At 48.5% G+C, this 20,654-nt stretch overlaps 1 protein-coding gene across 1 annotated transcript in view; it reads right to left on the reverse strand.

The window, feature by feature from the left end:
- Positions 1–396: 396 nt before the first annotated feature.
- LOC108024625 (uncharacterized) overlaps positions 397–20,654 on the reverse strand; it is a 39,761-nt gene continuing 19,503 nt past the window's right edge. The window contains exons 14-30 of the mRNA XM_017094664.3: positions 20,163–20,320; positions 19,442–20,066; positions 16,877–17,569; positions 15,927–16,094; positions 15,527–15,816; positions 14,932–15,013; positions 13,897–14,784; positions 13,624–13,820; positions 11,347–11,595; positions 10,099–10,471; positions 9,714–9,851; positions 9,194–9,456; positions 7,673–7,847; positions 6,331–6,577; positions 2,178–2,446; positions 1,068–1,484; positions 397–1,002 (exon numbers count right to left, since the gene is read on the reverse strand). Coding sequence (XP_016950153.3) covers positions 1,077–1,484; positions 2,178–2,446; positions 6,331–6,577; positions 7,673–7,847; positions 9,194–9,456; positions 9,714–9,851; positions 10,099–10,471; positions 11,347–11,595; positions 13,624–13,820; positions 13,897–14,784; positions 14,932–15,013; positions 15,527–15,816; positions 15,927–16,094; positions 16,877–17,569; positions 19,442–20,066; positions 20,163–20,320 — 5,223 coding nt within the window. The 3' untranslated portion in view covers positions 397–1,002; positions 1,068–1,076. The remainder of the gene's footprint in view (positions 1,003–1,067; positions 1,485–2,177; positions 2,447–6,330; positions 6,578–7,672; positions 7,848–9,193; positions 9,457–9,713; positions 9,852–10,098; positions 10,472–11,346; positions 11,596–13,623; positions 13,821–13,896; positions 14,785–14,931; positions 15,014–15,526; positions 15,817–15,926; positions 16,095–16,876; positions 17,570–19,441; positions 20,067–20,162; positions 20,321–20,654) is intronic.

Below are 20,654 nucleotides of genomic sequence, written 5' to 3' on the forward strand. Positions count from 1 at the left end.
ATAAAACTTTAAAATAATCCTAAGCCTGGTACACAATTTTTATTAAAACAAAATATGAGTTTCATAAGATACTCCGTTCTTTCTAGGGCATCTCTGCTTCACGTAAACCCAGGTTGGTTAAACTTTTTTCCAGTCCAGCACTTCTCCGATAGTTTGAGGAAGAAACATTTTGTCAACTTTAATGCGCTTTGTTGTTAAGACGGCAAAACGAAGAAAGCGCTCGGCAGCCACGTTACATGTGCCTGCAAAGCAGGTAAAAGCGCAAAAGTTCGAACCGATTTGCATATAGTTCAGTAATCCAAAAAACGAATTTTTCGGTTAGTTGGCAAAGTACTTGGCTCAGCTTTTATGCATTTTAAAAATCAAACAACCCCATTGACGACACCCTCCTGGAACTCCTTTAAATAGCATACTTTATTTCGTTAAACAAAGGGTTAATATTTCGGTTACAACTGTGGGGTATGGGTCTTTGCATAATGGAATTTGTAAGTAATTTTGATTAGGCATTAGCCAGCCTTTGGTCGAGGCTAAGGTTCTGGTTACATTTCTAGCTCAGCAAGCAGCGTCAAAATAAATAAATGATAAACTTTAGCCAAAAAGCTGGCAAGAACATAATTTCCGTGTCCTGGTTGGGTGGCTGGGTCCTTGTCGAAAGGCAAGCCGCAGGAATTAATTGCGGGTCCTTTTGCTCGCCTTGGTGGCCTCGTTAAACTTTCTACCAGATTAGGAAGTGCGGGGCGAACATTCGTTTGCAATAATTTAAATATTAGTTACACATAATGTAAAGCATAAATTAATTTTGTATTCGCCAACTATTAAAAAACTTTCCACTCCCCGGCCGGCCCCAGCGAGTTGAGTTTGAAGATGAAGAAGGCGCAGCCAAGAGGGACATCCGTTTAAACTTTCTCCTTGGCCAGGGGGCAATTAGTTATTCACGCTTGCGCTTGTCTTTGGAGCAAGTTTGGCCGCTGCTGGCCAAATCTGAATTGCATTGTGCCCCAACTGCGATTGGAATTAAGCGGGGGATTAATAAACGGAGGTATCTCTTATCCATATCCATGTCATACCGTATCGCCTCAGAGGCGCTGCAACATCCGGCCGTAGACTTGATTCCGCTCGAAGCTGCTGAAGGCCTCGCGGAAACGCTGCCGCTGCTCGCCACTCAATTTCGCATGGAAATCTTGTGCAGCTGTCACGAACAATGCAATTTCGTGTTGACCCAATTTTCGGGCCATCGCCGGTGCTGTTGCCCCTGTCGCCGTCGCCGTCGCCGTAGCCGTGGGTGCCACCGAGCTGGATGCCCCGATGCCGAGCACCAGCGGAAATAGTTTAATCAAATGCAGATTTATGGAGGCGGATAAAAAGATGACGCTGAGACCCCAGACACCCTGCTGCTCCGGCTGGGCCAGGAACGTTGGCAGGGTGCAGATCAGCCAGTCCTGCAGCATCTGCAGGTACGACGAGTCGATGGCGGACCGAAAGACCTGCCGTTGGTGGTGGTGGGGGCGTTGGTGGGCGAGAAGATGGTGGTAGAGCGGGTTAAGAGCCGAACAACGAAATGGTTAAATAAAAGCCGGGCCAAGCCGACAATACGGAAATTAAATTTTATTGTGCTGCTCGAAAGGCGCCTCCTTGCAGCATACTTTGTGGCAGAAAGTTGGCTAATGAAATTCCACAGCCTGGGAATCCCAAACCCAGCAAATGACAGTGCAAATTGTGCCGCTCCGGGATGCCGAGGCTGGCCCAGGTGAGCGCCCAGCTTGTTTTTATTAATTTCCATGCACACGCACCCACTCGGGCTAACCTTGAACCTAATGAAAAAATTTTATGGCACCACAGTGGTCGCCATTGACCCACATACACACACACACACATGTGAGTCCCACGCGTACCTGGACAGGGGCCAAGCTGCGGCCATGAATTCCATTAATTTTCAAGCTGCCAAAAATTCCACAGACGCACACATGTTTGCTCACAGATGGCGGCGAGTGTTTTACCCTTTCGACTTGTGGCCAGGGCAGGCATTAGCGCTGCAGTGGCCCCTTTCGTCATGGTCGCCAGGCATGGGGTCCTTGTTCTGGGCTCGTAAAGTAAACCCCCCTCCAGGCCACGCACGAACGGCCAACATCTTTACCTTTTCCCTAGATCTTTTGGCCAGGCCAACAAACAGCACTCACCTGATACACAATCATGGCAATAACATCGCCGTGCGGTTGATTTATGGCCAGAAACTCCTTTATGACCTTCGTCAATATTTCATTCGGTGGCACTAAATCACGAATAATTTGGCACAGCACTTGTCCATAAATCCAGGCGGCATCTCGACTCGATGATTTAATACAATGCAAAAGTATATCGACTTTATCGTTTTGCTGGGCGATTATCTCCGGGTCATCCTGCACGATGCCGTTCGACAGCTCGGTGTTCTCCAGCTGGCCAGCAGAGCCTGCGGAGAGCAAGGGGAAAATGTGTAAGTCACTCGCAGAAAGTGAAACTTTCTAATTAACAAAGCAGCCTTCCAGGCTTTTGGCCAGTGGCCATTATTCACATGCTCGGGGTCCTTCACACGACAGGGATTCTGCTCCTTTTCTCCCACACGTCCATAAATTTGCATTTAAATTTTATGGATTTTTTTTGGAAACCCTGCTCCTCGCTTTTTGCCAAACTTTCTCTCCACCCTGACCGAAAACCCAATGCTTCAAATTGAAAACTAAACAAAAAACGCCACCAGAAGCTGAGCAACCATAGATTAGAGTTGTTCGATTAAGCCCGCTGCAGAGGGGGGCCAGGGGAGCGTAAGGTCACCAGCAAATAAATGTGCGTTCCTTTGGGCCAGGTGAAAAATGATGGTGGCCAGGACGGGGGAGAAAGCGGTGAAAGCCGCAGCCTGTGTGTGGGCTGCTTAGTGCGGTTTAGCGGCATCGAATTATTTACAATGCGAGTGGAGCGCTGCCTGATCCACCTGGCCGCCTTAACCGCCCCATCGCCCCCACCTTAGCCCCCATCATAACCATCACCTTCTATAACCCAGCTCAGCCGCCTTCTGGCCGCGCCAACTTTGGCTTTGGCCTTTGTTTTGCAGCTTAACATTGTTGGTCGTGGCTGTTGGCCTGCGGGCAGCTTGTTTGGCTGGCTGTTGCCAATTTTGGCATTGTTGTTGCAGGCTTTTCAGCGGGCATGAAGTATGGCCAAGAGGCACCCAGAGGGCGCTGGCAAGGGGCGGAAGGGGGCGTGGCCCGGCGCCTGGCCACAATTATGCGCTCCACGAATGCCGCAGGCAATGCACGAATAAAAAAATAAGAAAAAACCCCACAAACTCTAAAATTCGTTCAAGCAAACCAGGCTGCAGAAAAAAATGTAGTACTAAAAAACAAACTGGGAAATGAGCGGCTAACATAGGCTGTTCTGTAATCGAGAAGGACAATAAAGCGAATAATTTATACCCATTTAAATGGTTTACCACCCATTATAAAGATTCATTTATTATGCAAATGATATTCGTTAGATTAGTCTGTTTGACTGCTTAATTTATACAGGATTGCAGAATGTGATGTCAACTTTTGTCATTGAGCTAAATTTATGATTCGAAACCTTTGGTTTTTCAAGTTAAGTTTTGGTTAAATTAGACTATGAAAAAATTATAATTACTACCAAAAAGTTCACCTATAGACACGTATTATTTCTCAGATAAGTCAGAAATTTACATTACATTTGAAAAGTCAATTTAACCTTTATGTTTATGTTTATATTTAGCTTCTCTGACAAACGGATGATTTTATTTGAATAAAACATGTTACTAAACCATTCCTAAATCGATTTTTAAAGGGTGTTTTCCGTACGAAGACTTTCCCATCTTTTTCCCTACAAGCATTTTCCACCAACTGGTTGACCAATATTGCCGCAAATATTTATTATTGCGTTTTGCAACTTTGAGGGCAAAAGTATATACGTTTTTTTCTGTACCGACTTTCCCTATTCTGCTGCCTTGCTCCTTTTTTAAGCCTTCACTCTCCACTTTTTGTGTTTGAGGCAAGGGCAACCTGTATTGTCTTTGGCGACGCGGTCTTTTGTTTATTTTCGCGTGGAGCCGCAACGCTTTAAAAAGCAGGCAGGCAGAAAAAGAGCAAAAAGCGTGCCCAGAAATGGCCAACTTCCGCTAGGATGCGTTGCGCCCCGCCATTTCCGCCCGAGCCGGGATTTGTGAGGGTGTATGGCGTATGGGCAGTGTGTGTGTTTTGGAAGGACCCGAAAATCGGAGGCAGCCGCCGCCATTTAGTGGCAGAAGTAAGCATCGCGAATGGGCTGCTACACAAACATTGACGTTTCTCAAAGGATTTGCGTGCTGTGGCCATGGCAAAAGGGACTCAGCAGTCGGCAATCCTGCGCACTGACAAAGTGCACGGCAAATACGCCAGGCTCCCACTTCCAATTTCACCTACACATGCATCCCGGCCGCGGGGCATACTTCGGCATATTTGTGGAGCGACTTGCATAATTTCTGGCCAGGAGTGGCACGCACGGCAGCTTGAATGGCTTGAATCAGTTGAATCGGCGGAGAGCACATCCCAAAGCTGGAGTTTTGGAAAACCCATTTCCATTCTTGTTTTTCGTACTGTCCTAGTTGACGGCTTTTATTTTTTTTTCGTTAGAGAACGAGAATGAGGAGAAGGAAACGTGGCGGAGCCAAGGAATCGATTGGCTTGGGATGTTAAATGAAACGAGACTGAGCGGATTACGATTGACCCGCTCCGGAGCTATTTCCATAGGTACCTTTAAACAACAGTGCCGCCTAATGAACTAAGCGAGAATGAGAGCCCTTGTGGCATAAGCCTCACCCTAAGCTGGTACTTTTCCGGGGCTCCAGACTTTTATTGGTCAGGCGGTGTGCTTAGTTAATGCTAGGTGTTCTAGAAATCTTCTGCATTTAAGAAATAAAAAGAGATGTCTGGTATGCTTCTCAATGTTACTTTCTTAACCGATTTCTCAATGTAAAGTCAAGGTTAACAGGAAGTTCATATGGTAGGAAATATATTTGGGTAATTGTAAGAAACCCTGCATTTAAGAAAAATCAGTAAGGTGGTTGGAATAGCATTGCCCTTAACTTTTCTAACCGATTTCTCAATGTCATGTCAAGGCTAACATAAAGTTTAGTTATTGTTGTTAAGTGAGATATCTTAAATTTTAAAAAATTGTATTGTTTTAAATAAGGATTTCTGATTTCTAATGATATTCGTTTGTGACAACCAAAAGAGATATTTTATTATAATGCTCCTATTTTCCTCGCCTACTTTTCAATTTTAGGCTTATAGGTAGTTAAATTGCATGATTCATTGAGAAAAGTTAACATGACATTGAGAAATCGGGCATTAAAAACAATAATTATTATCCAGAGGTTTCTAGGCCACCGGCGAAAGTAACTTGTGGATGAATATTATGCAAATGACCGATAAATTCCGGACTTAAACAACAGCATTTACGCTGACTGCCAGCCAAAAACCGGACTTGTGCCCCCGAAAACCACTGAACTAACATTTTAGCCCAAGAGAAACGAGCGCCTGACAGGCGAGTGTGTGCATTTGTGCATGTGTGCGACAGTTGAAACGATAATAATTGTCCTGGAATTGCGCTAATAACAGCAACAGGGATAATTGTTGGCCAGCAGAGACGGCAGAGATACGCGGCAGCAACAGTCGCTGCAGTGCGTCCCGCTGGCCGGCGACAGCAATTAGCCTTTCTCTGGCAAGGGCACATCCACACTCGCACTCGCACTCGCACTCGCATTCGCACGCCCAATGCATTCATGGCCATAATGATCAGCGCCAAACTGTTGACCCGCAAACACACAAAGTGCACCATGGCCACCACCCATCCTGCACCATCTCATCGCATCCTGGCGAGCGCATTTAAAATGGGACAGTGGACAGTGGGCAGGGGACACAGGAAATCGGACGTGGCAGCAGCCAAATAAAGGATATAGGATGTTGGGCGCGTAAAGAGAATAAAGTTCACTTGGCCCGATTGTCCTAATGCCGCCCCTCCGTCAGGATGTTTTCCTTTAAAATTGCGAGTGCTCCTCTCGCTGCCATTTGAAATTGGGAATTTCGGCTTGCCATTTCCATTTCTCCCTGCCACCCCCGAAAACGCACTTGCCCTTTGTTCAATTTTCTTATAACAACAAAAGCAGCAGCGGCGGCAGCAGTAGGGGAAAACCCCTTTTCGCGGCCCAGGCGGCATAGAATGAAATTACAAAATATTTTCGAACCACCCCCCACAAGCTCCCCTATATTATTTTTGTTATTCTCCTTGACAGCAGCAGGCCCCAATACTCACCCACATACATGCAGGACAAAAGCAATTTCAATGCCGGAATCGAAAATTTCTCATTTTCCATTTTCAGCAATTCGAGTGCAAGTTTTTCAATTTTATGTCGCATCTGCGGTGTGACCACGACTCCAACGGCCGCCTGCTCGGCTGCTCCAGCGACGGCTCCGCTTCCGGGTGCCAGTTCATCCTTGCCAGTAGGCTTTGGGCCACCAGGAGACGGCGCTCCGCTATTGACCACCATGCGCTCCAGGCCCTGGTAGAACGACAAAAAATAAAAGAAAAAGAGATAAATAAGTACAATAAGCAATATGTATATATATATAGCCCCCTCTATATAAGGACAGCTCATAGAAATAGCAATGCGGCGGCTCCCGATTCGCTTTTGAATTTTTATCATTGCATACTTAAGTGGGTTTTTCAGTAATGGCCACGCTAATTGAGTGGCAAATTGTTATTGTTATGGCCGCTGTTGTCGCTGCGCGCCATTGCGCTTTCTCCCGCTTTCTCCACGAGGATGATGATGATGATGATGGTGATGCTGATTCGGATACGGAGTGCGGCCATCAAAGCGCAAGGCAGCAGGACAACAACAAGGACACAACAGCCACAAAGTGGCACAATTGAATTGCGTGCAAATTTCATAAATTGCTTAAAAAGTCGAATTTAATTTTCGTCCGAACCGGAAGTATGCAGTGCAAAAACAGTTTTTAATTACTTGCTGCTCGCCATATACTCGTAAACTGCAATTAAAATCTCAACTCTATATTAAATGGCGGGCAAATTACATTCGTATCGCAGGAATTTCTTTTCATATAGCCAGCAGACAGACAGACAGCTCGCAGCGTTTTAAACAAAATGCTCTACACTTTTTCATTACGCTCAATTTGGTAACGGTCGCCAATTGACCAACTGGCCAGGCCAATAAACATTTGGCTCTGTTGCTCCATGGCCGTGGCTGCTCCGTCAGTTATGACAGCACTGGTTGCGGTTCGAGGTTCGCCGGGGATTGAAGCCACCTCCTCTTGCTCCTCCTGCTCCTCCTGCCGCCTGACAGTCCCGTTGCCGTTTGAAAATTGTCAATCAAAAAACCAATTAAGCGCAACGTGGACCGTGCCCGACTGCCGTGGACAACGCGGACTAAGCCACACCAGTCAAGGGATAGAGGTTTTCCCCCACGGTCGATGGCAGTCAGATTTGTTGGCCCGCCAGCCGGCTGACAGTTAGTAAGTGGCCTGATGGCGGCTAGACAAGGCTGACAACCATTTAAGTGGCATGCTAAGTCTGCTTCTCCTCCATAGACCAGCTCCCAGTGCTCCTCCTTTCTCCGGTTCCCTACAGGGCTACTCACATGCAGAACGCACAGATAGAGCTCCTCGTCGGCGGTCGTCTTCAGGAAATTGTTGGCCGCAATGATTGTATTTGACAACAGATGACACTGCGGCACGAATTTCGATGTCCACTCGATCAGGCTGTAATTGAGCGTCCAGACCAGCTTCGTGTGCTCCACGCTGAAGGGCAGGGGGCTGCAAAGAGAGATGACCGAGTTGTGTTTAGTCCAGCAGATTGTAAAACGATATCGGGAATATCGAGCAGAGTGATTCTGCTGCTCCTGCTGCTGCTGCTGCTCCCGGCATGTTTCCATCTAAATTAATTAGAAGTCTGACGACCGCAGAATTGCATCCGCCGATGGCGTTGGCGTTGCCGTGGCCAATGGCCAAAACAGGCAGCTCCTCCTCCTCGTTCACCCTCTCCCTTATTGCTTTTCGCGCTTAAAATTACAAAATAATTAGTTCGGAAGAGGCGGTGGTGTGAGCTGCGCCAGCTCGCTGATTAGTTGCCGTGGTCGTGCCTCCCAAATGCCGGGGCCATCCATTGATTTTATGCTCCTACTGCCGCTGCTGCTGCAGCTGCAATTTTCCCTGAGGTTTTTGGCATATTGGTTACGCATACGCTGCGTATGCGCAATAAAAGTTGCTTGCTCTTCTGAAAGCCAAACGGGGAATGCGAGTTATTTTCGTCAAGGTTGAAACAGCACAAGTTTTGCAGCACAGTTGCCCCTACAACTTGTCAAAAGACACAGAAACAAGGTGCTGCAGTCTATATGAAATTCCATCAAAAGCCGCGAACGAGCAGGCGGCAGCTGCTCAGCCAATAATTAGAATTTACTGGCGAGCATAAACAAGCGAATGCAACGCAAACACAGGAGCACAAACACGAACCACACACCCCGGCTCCATTGATCAGAGGCTGTTTGGTTTGGGTTTGACTTTGGAAAATCTATCGAGAGCAGCGGCAAAGTTTCAATGGCCATGGTTCATCGATGTTCTGCACGTTGTCGAGTTATGGAAACTTCCTCCGCCTGGATATCCTTTACAGGGCGGCGGCGGCGGCGGCGGGAGGGTGTGACTGCTTCCGGCGCAGTCCTTGAAAACTTTTTGATAACACCCTAAACAGAAAGGGGTGGCGGCCAGGTGGAATCACCACAAGGAGCAGCAGCAGCAGCAGCAGAAGCACCAGAACAGCCAACCACAGCGCCCAGATGCCGATGAGCCGAGGTAACTAATGCGAAATGAGAACTTTTGCCATTAGTGAGTGGATCTGTGGAACAGATATAGACCTGCCGGGAGCAGCAGCAGCAGCAGCAGCAGGAGTTGGAGCCATGAAACAGACCCCCGAAGTTGATGAGTTTCATTTTGAAGATGGTACCAGGTAAGTTCCACTTTCAATGCAAAACAGACTGATAATACCGACGGACCAGCTGGATGAGGGGTTGTTAATTGCGCAGAGAGGCAAATTATGGACGGCAGAATCGAGAATCCAAAGTCAGGCTTCCTATATCGCCCACACCACCTCCCACTTCCGGGCTCACCTCTCATCAATGATGCCATGACGATTGATGTAGCCCACAATTAGGGCTCGCAACAATGCCAGCTCCTCGCTGAGCCGTCCCATTGTCGTGTTGGTCTTGCTGCAGCACTCCAGCAGGCAGAGCAGCCCCTGCAGCGTGGCGATGCGTATGAAGCTGTGCGTGCTCTTCAAGTAGACGTTGCCAATCAAGGAGCACAGGACCTGCAACTCGCCCAGGCTGGGGATCAGGAGGGCCTGGCTGCGGCACAGTAAGTAGATTATGTGCTGCAAAGTACGGAGAAACGTTAGCTTTGAAAACAATAGAATGGCCGAGTGGAAGCAACATGAAAGTTGCAAGAGGGAAGCAAAGTTACAAGTATAAATGGGTAAAAAAATGTGCATTAATTAAAGAGTACAAAACATGGGTAAGTTTTTAAGTAAATAACAAATAAATGGACTAAAATTTATTTTATAAAACCGAACGTTTTCTAGAACCTGCTACATACTTTTTACAACTTCTCACAGTGCACCCACGTACTTACTTGATGCGAAATAGTATCGTCCATGGGCACTTGCTCCTGCAGTTTGAGGCAGCGCTCCTTAATCCATTTGATGTGGTCGCGGCTCTCGCAGATCTCGCAGAACTTCACCAAATTGGGCAGCACCAGGATGTGATTCAGCTGTCAGGGAGTTTCGAAAAGAGTTATGGCTTATGGCAAGTTGCAGCTGCAAATTAAATCACTGCCAGCTGGGCAAGCCCCAAAGGATCACCCCGCCCAGACAACACGCAGCAGTAATGTCCGCGGAGCGGCTTGCATAATCAAATTAAAAGCCATCGAAGGCCCGGGCATGCGATGGGCGATGTGCGATGTGCGAATGCTGGCAATGCACAGGACGTGACTGCCGCAAAAGTTTGACGGGACTCACCTCGATCATCTGCTGCAGTACGTCAAAGACCAGCTGCGTGCTGCTGCGAAAGTCAATTCCCGACAGCTGTGTAATATGGCGATAGTTGCGCATTGCCATGTCGGGCACATCCGCATCGCCGGACTGCTTAATGTCCGCCGTGTGGGGTGGCTCTGCTCCTGGCAGGCCCACGCCCGCGCCCAGGCCCAAGCCCACTCCCCCGCCAGCCTGCTCCTCCATTTGCGCCCAGCTGAAATTGAGATCGTACTGATTGGCCGCAAAGGTGCGTGTGCCAATCACATTGTCCTGGGCCGCCAGCTGCCGCTCCAGATTGGGCTGATAGAAGACATTGCACGCATCCACCAGCAACTGAACCTTGTGCAGTTTCTTCAGGCTGCAAAATACGAAATGATGTGTGGGAAAAAGGTTGGTTTGTGGGCTGGCGATAAGGAAATCCTACATCCCCCTCCTATGGATTTTATAGCTCATACGCACTGTTGACAGAGCAGCAGCAGGAGTGGCAAGCGAAAACTATTTGCTTGTAATTAAAAACTAATTTATAAAGTCAACAGTCAGGGCCACAGGGATTTGTCCGGGTTTCGTGTTACCCACAGCTAATACGGAAAATATGTATTTTTCACAAATTTCCTAGGGGTTGTCAACAGAGTTTTTGATATTTCAGCTTCTACACTCTTTTTTTTTTTGTCCCATATTTTTGCCGTTCCAGGCAATTGAATCTCGTCGACGACCAGGAGACATGTAAAAAGAGAGTTTGGCACTCGTTAACTTTTAAAATTATTTTCATAATTCATGTGCTCACGTCACGCCATGCCCATATATGCAATATTCGTGGTACCGCCGACAAAGACTTTTTGTCGCTTTTAATTAAAAACGCAGACATTGTAAAAGCATCCGAAAACTTGTTTACCAAATTGTTTTTGCCCGCTCCCATGTTAACAAATTAGTTGTGCATTTAAAGTTGAGGGATTTTTTTTGCGCAATGGGTAAGGGTATAATGTGTGTGTGGCAGCAGAGCCAACCAGGAACAGCACAAAATCAGGATATACACGCTCATTCAGAGACTCAACTTTTCGGCCATCGTTCGTTCCGTTCGCATTTAATTTGTACTTTTTGCCATTTACACATTAAAAACTTCACCCACTGGCTGCTGCTGCTGCTCTGTGAATTTTAATTTTCATAAATTTCCACCACCGAACCCGAGCCCGAACCCAAACCCTGTCCCCATCTCCACACCAATCCAGAACTCACCTAATGCTGTCACAAGTGATGCGCTGCCAGCGAGTGGTGTGATGGAACTGGCCGTTGGTTTGGCCCACAATGGGAAAAGTTTTGTACGTCATTAAAAGTTCGAGGATGGCCTGCAGGCAGACCTGCTTGATCTGGAACTGCTCCTGCTGATCGACCATGTGCTCGTCGTACAGCTTGTTGATCAGCAGCAGGCAGGTCATGAAGTACTCCTCGAACTGCTGCCGGGTGGTGAATCCGAAGATGGAGAGCCTGCAATCCAGAGTGGCCATGATGAGTGTCAATTTAATTACCGTCGGCCGATGCAGTCGGCTGACCCGGCTATGTGTGCATATAGTATATAGTAACGATGTGTGTAAAGTAAAGTAATTAATTGAAAATTGGAAATTTCTGCATAAAATGTTTTCAGCCAATGCTTGAAATTTTAATTCAATTAGTCCTGGCCTCTTGAAATATTTAAAATATGCAATATACACGATGGCAAACCCATATATATAAAGTGCGTAGTGAGCAGGCCTAAAATGTCAATTAGTCTTCGATTACTTTAGGCAGTCGGTGAAGCGGTAGCTCAATCCCCCCTTGGAATGTGGCCCACGGGCGATGCTGTGCATCGTGGTGGTTTCTGTGCAATTAGCAACAATGTTTCTGGGGCAAAGGCAGCCGTCCGCATCCGGATCCTCATCCACATCCACATCCACATCCGCATCCTGGCATGACGTGCGCCTTTTGTTGGCAGCCATCTGCAACACGCACACATGCATTTATCTCACTTTGCTGCTCATAATTTGTTTATATCGCTCGCTGCCTCGACGGCGGCTCTTCCTGCTGTGTCTTTTAGCCAGCTTTTATCCCACTCCGAACATCCCCCGCCAGTCATTCCCTTCTGGCCAAAATGCATGGCGATGCCGGCTATGCTGATGCTGATCCTGCGCAGAGTTTCCCCTAATGGAGTTGTTGATGTTCCGCTCCGTCAGCCCTTTGGGGATTTTGTCGTTATCATCCTCGCAGCTTTCCGCGCTGAAGCTGCTGCTCCCTGGCTCCGTGGCTCCATGGCTCCACTGCTGATGTGGTTTTGATGTTTGTGCTCTTGTCGGTCGGCCAAAAGCCAGCACTGGATTGGCTCTGCCGGCTGGGGCGACAAAGTGCGAGTGGAGTGCAAGTATGCATGCATTTTTTGGGGGGCAGGCTGGTGACAGAGTAAGGGTAAGTCAAGTTTTAGGCTCCGGACAACCGAACAACCAACGGAACAACCACTGCCGCAGACATCTAGCCGTGTACAATTATTCCGCCCAATTCCTGGCTGATGACGATTCAGCTTTCGGCAATCAGCTGACAGCGTAATGATGACGACTGCCATCGAAACAATGGAGCAATAGCAATAGCAATGGCTATAACGGGGAGTGGGAGCGCCAGCAGGAGCAGGAGCAGGAGGAGGAGGAGGAGGAGGATCCCGAGCCTGTCAAGTGACAAGGACGAGCACGAGGACGAGGCAAACAAGCCAAGGACAATGACGATGACAATGAAGTCTTACGGCCCGCACTCCCGTACATATGTGCGGATGTTTGGCTGTCCCGATGTTTGGATGTTTGGATTTGTGCTTGTGTTTGTAATAGAACAACAGGATGTTGATGTTTCCAGTTGCGGTTTAGCCGTCGCTGCGTCCTCATCATCGCTCCATGTAGCTGCCACGCGCTCGTCAACGCTGTCAGAGCATTGTCAGCAACTTTGTTGTTGTCGCTACCGCCCTGCTTGCTGCTGGACAAAATGACAACGACAGGAGCAACACCAACAGCAACAGCAACAGCCAGGACAATGCAACAGAGCCTGGCCGATTGATAAGGAAAGCGCCAGTTGACCAGCCGGACAATGGAGCCTACGGAGCCAAGGTGGGGCTCATAACTTGACTGGTTTGAGGTGTGACCCAAAGATAAACGGACTTAAATAGCAGGACTTGGGCATATCATATTTCCTATTATTTGGGACACTTATAGAGCGGAAGGCTTACATCCCACAATTAAGAAAGCTTCATATCAATAAATCACCTTTGGCAACATTGTCTGCCGCCACAAGCACAGTATACTGGTTTTAAGCCAACTCAACGTTTGGAGATTTTGAGTAGGATGAGAAAATGGCTCTAAATTACTTTAAATGAACACAGTTCTTTAAAGAAATCTATATTTTAACTCTCCCTTCAATTAAACTTGATCTCTTTAAAGAACAAGGTGTCTTTGCACCTTCGAGAGATCTCCATATTTCACCCCGCCTCACACTCACACTCACCTCTTGACGAATTGACGCAGGATATCCACATCGCTCAGGCTGTCCACAGGAATGGAGGGCAGCTTGCCATCGGCCTGTTGCTTCTGCTGCTCCTGCTGCTGCTCCTCTGGCTGCCTGATGAGCTCGTGCGGAGTGACCGCGTAGGCATAAAACTGGTGCGTTCGCAGCAGCGAGATGCCGATGGATGCCACCAGCGACTGGAGAGGAAGGGCAAAAGAAAATGGAAAGTGCTCCTGGGTGGGACTGACAAATGGGCAGCCGAATGTCACTTACCAATGCCACTTGGAAGCGGGCCAGATCCTGGCCTGCGAACTGCAGTCGAGCATCCTCGGCGCCTGCCAAGAAGACCCTGCCGCTGTCCAGGGACTCGATTTCAATTTGCGTTTCAATCAATTTGGCCAGGAAAATCGCCTGCGGTGCCGGTCCCTTGGCCTTCTTTCTGTCCGCTCGGTGACGACGATAGAAAATTGTGTCCTGCAGAATGCAGCGGGCCACCGAGTCCAGCAGGGCGAGCAATTCACATCGCAGCCCCGGATCCAGGCTGGAGTTAAGCTCCCTCCAAACGCGTGGCTGCTGCAGGAGGGCGTCCACTGTGGCGAGCAGGACGCCCAGAGCGTCTTGTTCCGACTCCTGTGGTGTTGGCTTGGCCAAAATCTGTTTGGCCGCCCCGGCCAGCCAGCCCAGGTAGGCCAGCAACGGCGGCAGATGCTCGGGGCGCAGCAGGTGCTCGACCACGAACTTCTCCATCAGCCGGGCATCGATGTAGATGAGTGCTGTTTGCTCTACATTCCGAATGCAGGCCATCAGTGTGGCCACGGCCCGCGCCACATCGAGCTGCTCTCCGGTGGGTGGTGCCCGATGTTGTGTGACCTCAACGGAGGCCACCTTCGCCAGGAGCAGGGAGCAGGATACACGGGCCAGCGGCGGCGGTTGCATGTAGTTGATATGCGCTGCATGTTGGATGCACTTCTGCCGGAAGGCGGACAGCATGGCGGCCAGTGAGCCGGAGATGGCGTGGCGCAGCAGCCTCGCCTCCTGCTCGGCTCCCAGACTCCGGAGCAGCCGCTGCAGCTTGGGCTCCGACTGGATCTCCAGGAGCAGCAGCATAAGTTGCTTTTGCTGCTGAGGGGCATCTGCATGCTGGGTGGCGAATTTGATTAGCTGCGGGTGAATGGTGGCGGTGGTGGTGGGAAAATGTTGTCAAAGGAGTCCAGGATGGGGTGGACGAGCAAGGAGGAGGAGCAGGATGAAAAGAACAACAAATTAGCTGTGGCAGTGCCATAATGGCCGAGTGCTTGTCCCATTTACCTGAGCAAAGAGCCAGCTCTCATCAATTATGCGCGACGGCGTTGCAGTCTCATTGTCCTGGCGGCACTCCAAGTCCTTCAGTCTGCGATGCGGAGCAATGAAACATAAATAAAAGCATCAAGGATAATGAGAGTCTGCTGATCCGAACTTGGAGTACTCTTCGGTTTGCTTTTAGCGGGTACTCGTTGGGCAAAGTAAGGGAAACCACTTGCACAAGGGTGGTTCGCGTTTCATTGTATTGCATTTAAATAAAGGAGGAAATGTTCCTTAGATATTACTATCTATTAACCTATCTTATTTACTCAACAACTGACAAATTCGGATACTTTTATAAAACATCCAAAGTGACCATTTTATTATTTTTTTTATCTTTTAGTTATTTTTAAAGATTTTCAAGTTTCAATTAGTAAGTGAGTCCTCTCTTCTTTAAGATTTTCTTCTGTTCTATTGGTAGTTCGTGTTATTTAGTTATTTCCCATATATAATACTTATTTACCAAGTCACCCCCATCGAGTCACCCTAGCATGCAGCCATGTAATCAACTGAGTATAAATTTCCATTGCGTGGAATGAATAATTGCAGGAGGATTACTTACAGCAGGGTTCGCAGGGCGTCCTGGTCCTCTCCGCCGGCCAGATCTCCCTCGACCAGCCGCTCGTAGATGGAGTTCCTGGCAGCCGGGCCGCTCTGGGCGCTCAGTCGTCGGGCCAGCCGCTCCATGGGCAGCTGCAGCGAGCGCTCCCCCTCGTGCAGCTGGTGCAGGCGACTCAGCAGTTGCATGGCCTGCAGTGTGGGATCCGCATCGCTGCCAGCATCTCCAGAGGCCGCCCGTTCAGCGGGCTCACAAAGACGTCCCAATAGCCGAAGGACGATGCGAATGGATGGCTGGAGGGGATTGGAATTGGCAAAAAAGGGGACAACATGGCGGATGAAGGGCCGCGCACACAAAAGCTTTGTTATGCAAAAGTCCAGAGTCTCCAACTTGGGCAACTTACCCGGCTCAATCGATGGGCATTCCGGAACAAGGCCACCTGCAGTAATGAGCCGCACTCGGGACGCTCTTGGCATAGCTCGCAAAGGAATTCCAAGTGGTCAGCAATTAGGAAATTCAGATACCGGCCGTCGAACAAGCGGCGCACTTGTTGCGCACTCCAATCGCAGCCCTGCAATTAGTGGACAATCGTGATTGGTTCATGGGCTCCAGAGGATGGGGGTTGGGAACCGGGATTGTGCCATTAGCCAACAAGTGGCGCATGTTCGAGTGGCAATCATTTAAAATTATGGCCGCCAATGAACTGTGCTTTAAGTAAGCCAACCGTTTAAAGGCTCACTGTCGCCGGCGGGACAGTGAACCGAAAGCCGAAACCGAAAACCCGATGCGGTGAACCACAAAATTGCGAGTGCGACAACTGTCAGCTGGAAAAATTCGCATTGTCGTATATGGCTTGGGCTCTGGGTGTGGGATTGGGGAGGATTTAGGGGTTGGCGGCCCGGCAACGCTGTCGTCTGCCAAATTCAAATTAAACTAATGTGTCTGATTTGCCATTACTCCGCTGCCCGCTCTTTACTTAGCTGCACTGCGAGAACAAATCTACCAATAAGTCTTCTTTGAAATTCTAGAGTTTCTCAACAACAAGTTAACAAACAAGTAAATAAGTGGAAATATTCATGGAAACTTCAAAACATATTCTTATTTTGTTCAATTAATTGAAAGCTACGAATTTTAAAAGAAAAGTTAATTTAAACGGAACTCTTTTCACAATACTTAAATTAGTATGCATTAATATTAAAAAAGAGCGATTGGAAATTATAAAAAATAATTTAACAAATTTGAATAAATTATTTTGTTTGTTAATTGTAAAGGGTCCCCTTTAATCAAGGGCTTTACTTTTTCTTTAAATTGGTATTTAAATTTATAAATGCATTTTTCTCTCAGTTGACTCACCACATTGGCACGACAAACTTCGCGCAGCAACGCCCGCTGCAAATTTCGTTTCAGCGGCAGCTGGGCGGCCTGCTCCATGAGGGCCACCGGCTCCTCCAGCCGCATGGCCAGCACCAGCCGCAGGCAGGCGAGCAACACGGCATCCAGTGAGCCGTATCCACCCTGGCCCGCGGCACTCATCAACAGCAGGCTATAGTATTTGCAGAGAAATTCAGACTCGGCCAAAACCAAACGGAAAACCGATTGAAGTGCATCCTTGTGCCGCGAGCGGCAGCAGACGTTGAGCAGGGCGTCCACGAAGCGCCCGGCCAGCTGGCAGTAGGCGTGGCCCACGGAGGAAGAGCAGGAGAAGCCGGTATCCAGGCCCAGTATGGCATCCAAACAGGCTAGCAGCTTCTCGCTGAGAACTTTGGCGAAATAGTTAATTTCGCTGATGGTGGATCCTCTGGAAAAGGAGGCGGCGGCTGCCGCCCTAGCAGCTGCAGCCGCCGAAGACGTCGAAGGAGCCTCGTCCTGCCAGTGAGGAGCCGCCGATGACGAGCTGGGCATCATGGCCTGCAGACGACGCTCGGCCGTGGGATTATTTTTCAAATAAAGTTTTATGTGATTCACCAGATAAATTTCCTCGGTTTTGAGGATTACGTTGGCCAGCATAACCATGGCCAGAGCTAAATCACCAAAGTTCCCGACGCCCTGAAACGAAAATAGCATAAAAATGAAAAAGATATGTAAGTTTGTTGGCTCTGATGACTCCTTTCGTTGTTGACCGCCAGTGCAGTAAAGTGTGAAACTTTGCATAAATTTGTGTGACAAAGTTGCCAGTGCCAACATCAACATATTTTCCGGCAGTAATTAGAAAGGAGCCACCAGTCCCCGGCCCCCAGTCCGCAGCCCCACCATCCTGCACATGTGGCGAATGCAATTCCATTTGCTCCTCGGACCGCTGGCTACATATACATTTTAAATAAGCTTTTTTTTTGCCTCCTCGAGTCAATGTTTACACGCAGAATGTTATTTAAGTTGCGGCGCAATTTCAATTTCAATTAAAATGCTGCTTCCATAAACTAGTCACCTGCATTCCGCAGCCGCCAACCCATCCAAAAACACCCTGGCAAAGGCCAGGCCAAACTTAATTACTCATGCCACCTGAGCGGCAAAGACTGCGTAAAACCCTGTTAATTTCCCTAACCATCTCAGTTTTTTTTTACAACATGTCCAAATTAAATAAACGATAATTAGTTAAAGTTTTTAAGCTGTGCGCATAAGATACCGGCTAAGTGAAGTTGAATTGCCCAAGGCAGTAAAGTGTCAGGTCGCCATTAATACGAGCGATCGGGGATGGGGTGGGGTGATCCCATAGATGACCGGCGGGCAAGGCTGGTGGACACGTGGATGCACGGGAGTCTTCACAAGCAATTGACTGCCTACGACAAGTACTCGACTCGCCAAACCCCCAGAACCACCCACTGAACCAACACACGCCCAGCTGTGCTAGTGAGACTGTGTAATTAAGTTGGTTTTAACTCTAGCATAACGCTTGACTGGTCTATGAGGGGGCGAAATGGGAGGATTGGGTGGCCTGGGGGGGCGTGGCTGGCCCTAAAGGCACGAGCTGCACGGCAGGCAGACCCTACGCGACCCGACAGTTAATGCATGTGTAGCTTAAATGCGCATTAATAGTTGAAAATGTGCGGCGTTGAAGCGTAGGTATTAAAAATGTCACGTATACGACATGTGCCACATTAACTACAGCGCCACATGGATCAGCAACAGCAGTGGCAACAGCAACAGAAACACCAGGGCCAAATAAAAAATTGCACCGTAACTGCAACTAAGTGCATTCGTGTGTATGTAAATGGGAATGAGGATGCGAAGGGTTGAACGGACCGAACCGAACGGACCGGCAATGACAAATCGTTGATGAGCTTGAAGGGTTCGAGCAGGGCCCCTACAGGTGTTTGCCTGACTCCTTTGTGTACTTGTGTATGTTATTCCGGCTTTAACTCTTTGATGGAAGCCCGAGAAGTGAATGCAAATCGTTTCGTCATCTCAGGAACATCGAACATCTGCCGCCGCCGCCGCCTGGCAATTCAATGACATCGAGTTCAATTTGTGATGGCGTTGGCCCTAAGTACCAGTTAAGTCGCACACGGCCATCGTTGCCAAACTGAGAGTGTTGTAATTTGTGGCATTACTTCAATTATATTATTAAGTGCATGCCAGGCACGCCCGATGACACCTACTCAGGACATTCATATGTCATTGGCATTGGCAGCCTGCCAAACCGGCGACTGATAGACAGCTTTATGTTCATTTGCATGTCGGCTCGGTTCGGTTCGGGATTTTAAGTTTCTGTCTGCATTCATAAATATTACAAATTTCCTGACGCCTCCAAGTGTGTGCGGGCATGTATATTTAAACAGGCATTTCGCATATTTATGAGTTCAATCGAGACAGAGCAGACGGACGGATGGTGGATCTACCGGAGCCATCTTAATGCACAGGCCTTAATTGAGCTTAGGACGGACAGCTTGTCAGGTTTAGGCCACTGCATATTTAACCCACCTGCTCGATGAAAAGCTGCAGCAGCTGCAGGAATCCCTTGCTGTCGGCCAGCACATGGTTGCCGTTGTTGCGGAAACAGCTCTCCAGGAGCCGCAGATCTCCGGCGGAGTGGAGTCGCCACTGGCGCGAGCACAGGCCCCGACACAGCGCACCGTACACGGCGTCCGCATCCTGGGCACTTCGGTGGTATGGCGGCGTGTCCAGTTCCTGAACACTCCGCTCGAAGAGCAGGAGGAGGGCCAGAACCTGTTGACTCGGTCGTGCCTCGATGAATTTCTCCAGCATGCCCAGCACCACTTCCCGTTGGGTGTCCAGCTCGCGTCGCTGCGCCAGCAAGACCTCTCTGGTTTCCGGCGTGGGGGCCGCACTCAAAGGACTCTGGCACGCCGTCCGACCTGAGTTATGGCCCTCGGTGTCCAGCGCCTCCTCCAGCTGGCTGTGCATGAAGAACAGCTCGTAGCTGAGGGTTTTGAGTGCCAAGAGGGCTACCTCGCGAACCGATCCGTTGGCCAGCAAGTTGTTGGTGATGCTGATGATCTTGGGTATGGTGATCAGTTGTCGGTCGCTCTTGTGCGTCAGCTGCACCAGGAATCGCAGCATGGGCGGCACAATGATGAAGGCGTTCCTGGAAGAGCCGTTACAACAAATTATATAACATCAGAATTTACAGAGTATATCTCGTATTATTTCAGGTTAATCATTAACTATCTACTTTTCTCACCTATCTATTCCACTTTCAATCAGTTCCATGTTGCTCATTATCTGGTCGAAAATCACATTCTTGGAGTCCAGTATACTATAGGTTACATTCAGCTCCAGCAGTTGGGATAGCAATCGCAAAATGGGTGCCTGAACCAGCGCATTGGATTTCATGAAGAGCTGAAAAGCGGGGAAGGAAACAGAGAAGGGGAATATGTAGCATGCAGGTATACAAGTAGTCGGCAAATTTTTGCCATTAATAAAATATCAATGGTTGCACTTTGAACCCAACCCACACACGTAACAGATTAAGGACTGCTGCCCCTGGATGGTCAGTATTCGTGTCTGTGCATTTTTAATCAAACAAATTGGCTACAACTAAAATTAATTAGCCATCGCTGGCCACCGTTGCGTCTTTACAGTCGAAAAAAGTGGGAATTCGTTTGAAATAGGAAAAGGAAACAATACAAAAGATTTTAAATAATTGTAACATAAATATGAAATGTTAAAAATA

This window comes from Drosophila biarmipes, chromosome 3R, assembly GCF_025231255.1.
Source record: "Drosophila biarmipes strain raj3 chromosome 3R, RU_DBia_V1.1, whole genome shotgun sequence".
NCBI lineage: Eukaryota > Metazoa > Arthropoda > Insecta > Diptera > Drosophilidae > Drosophila > Drosophila biarmipes.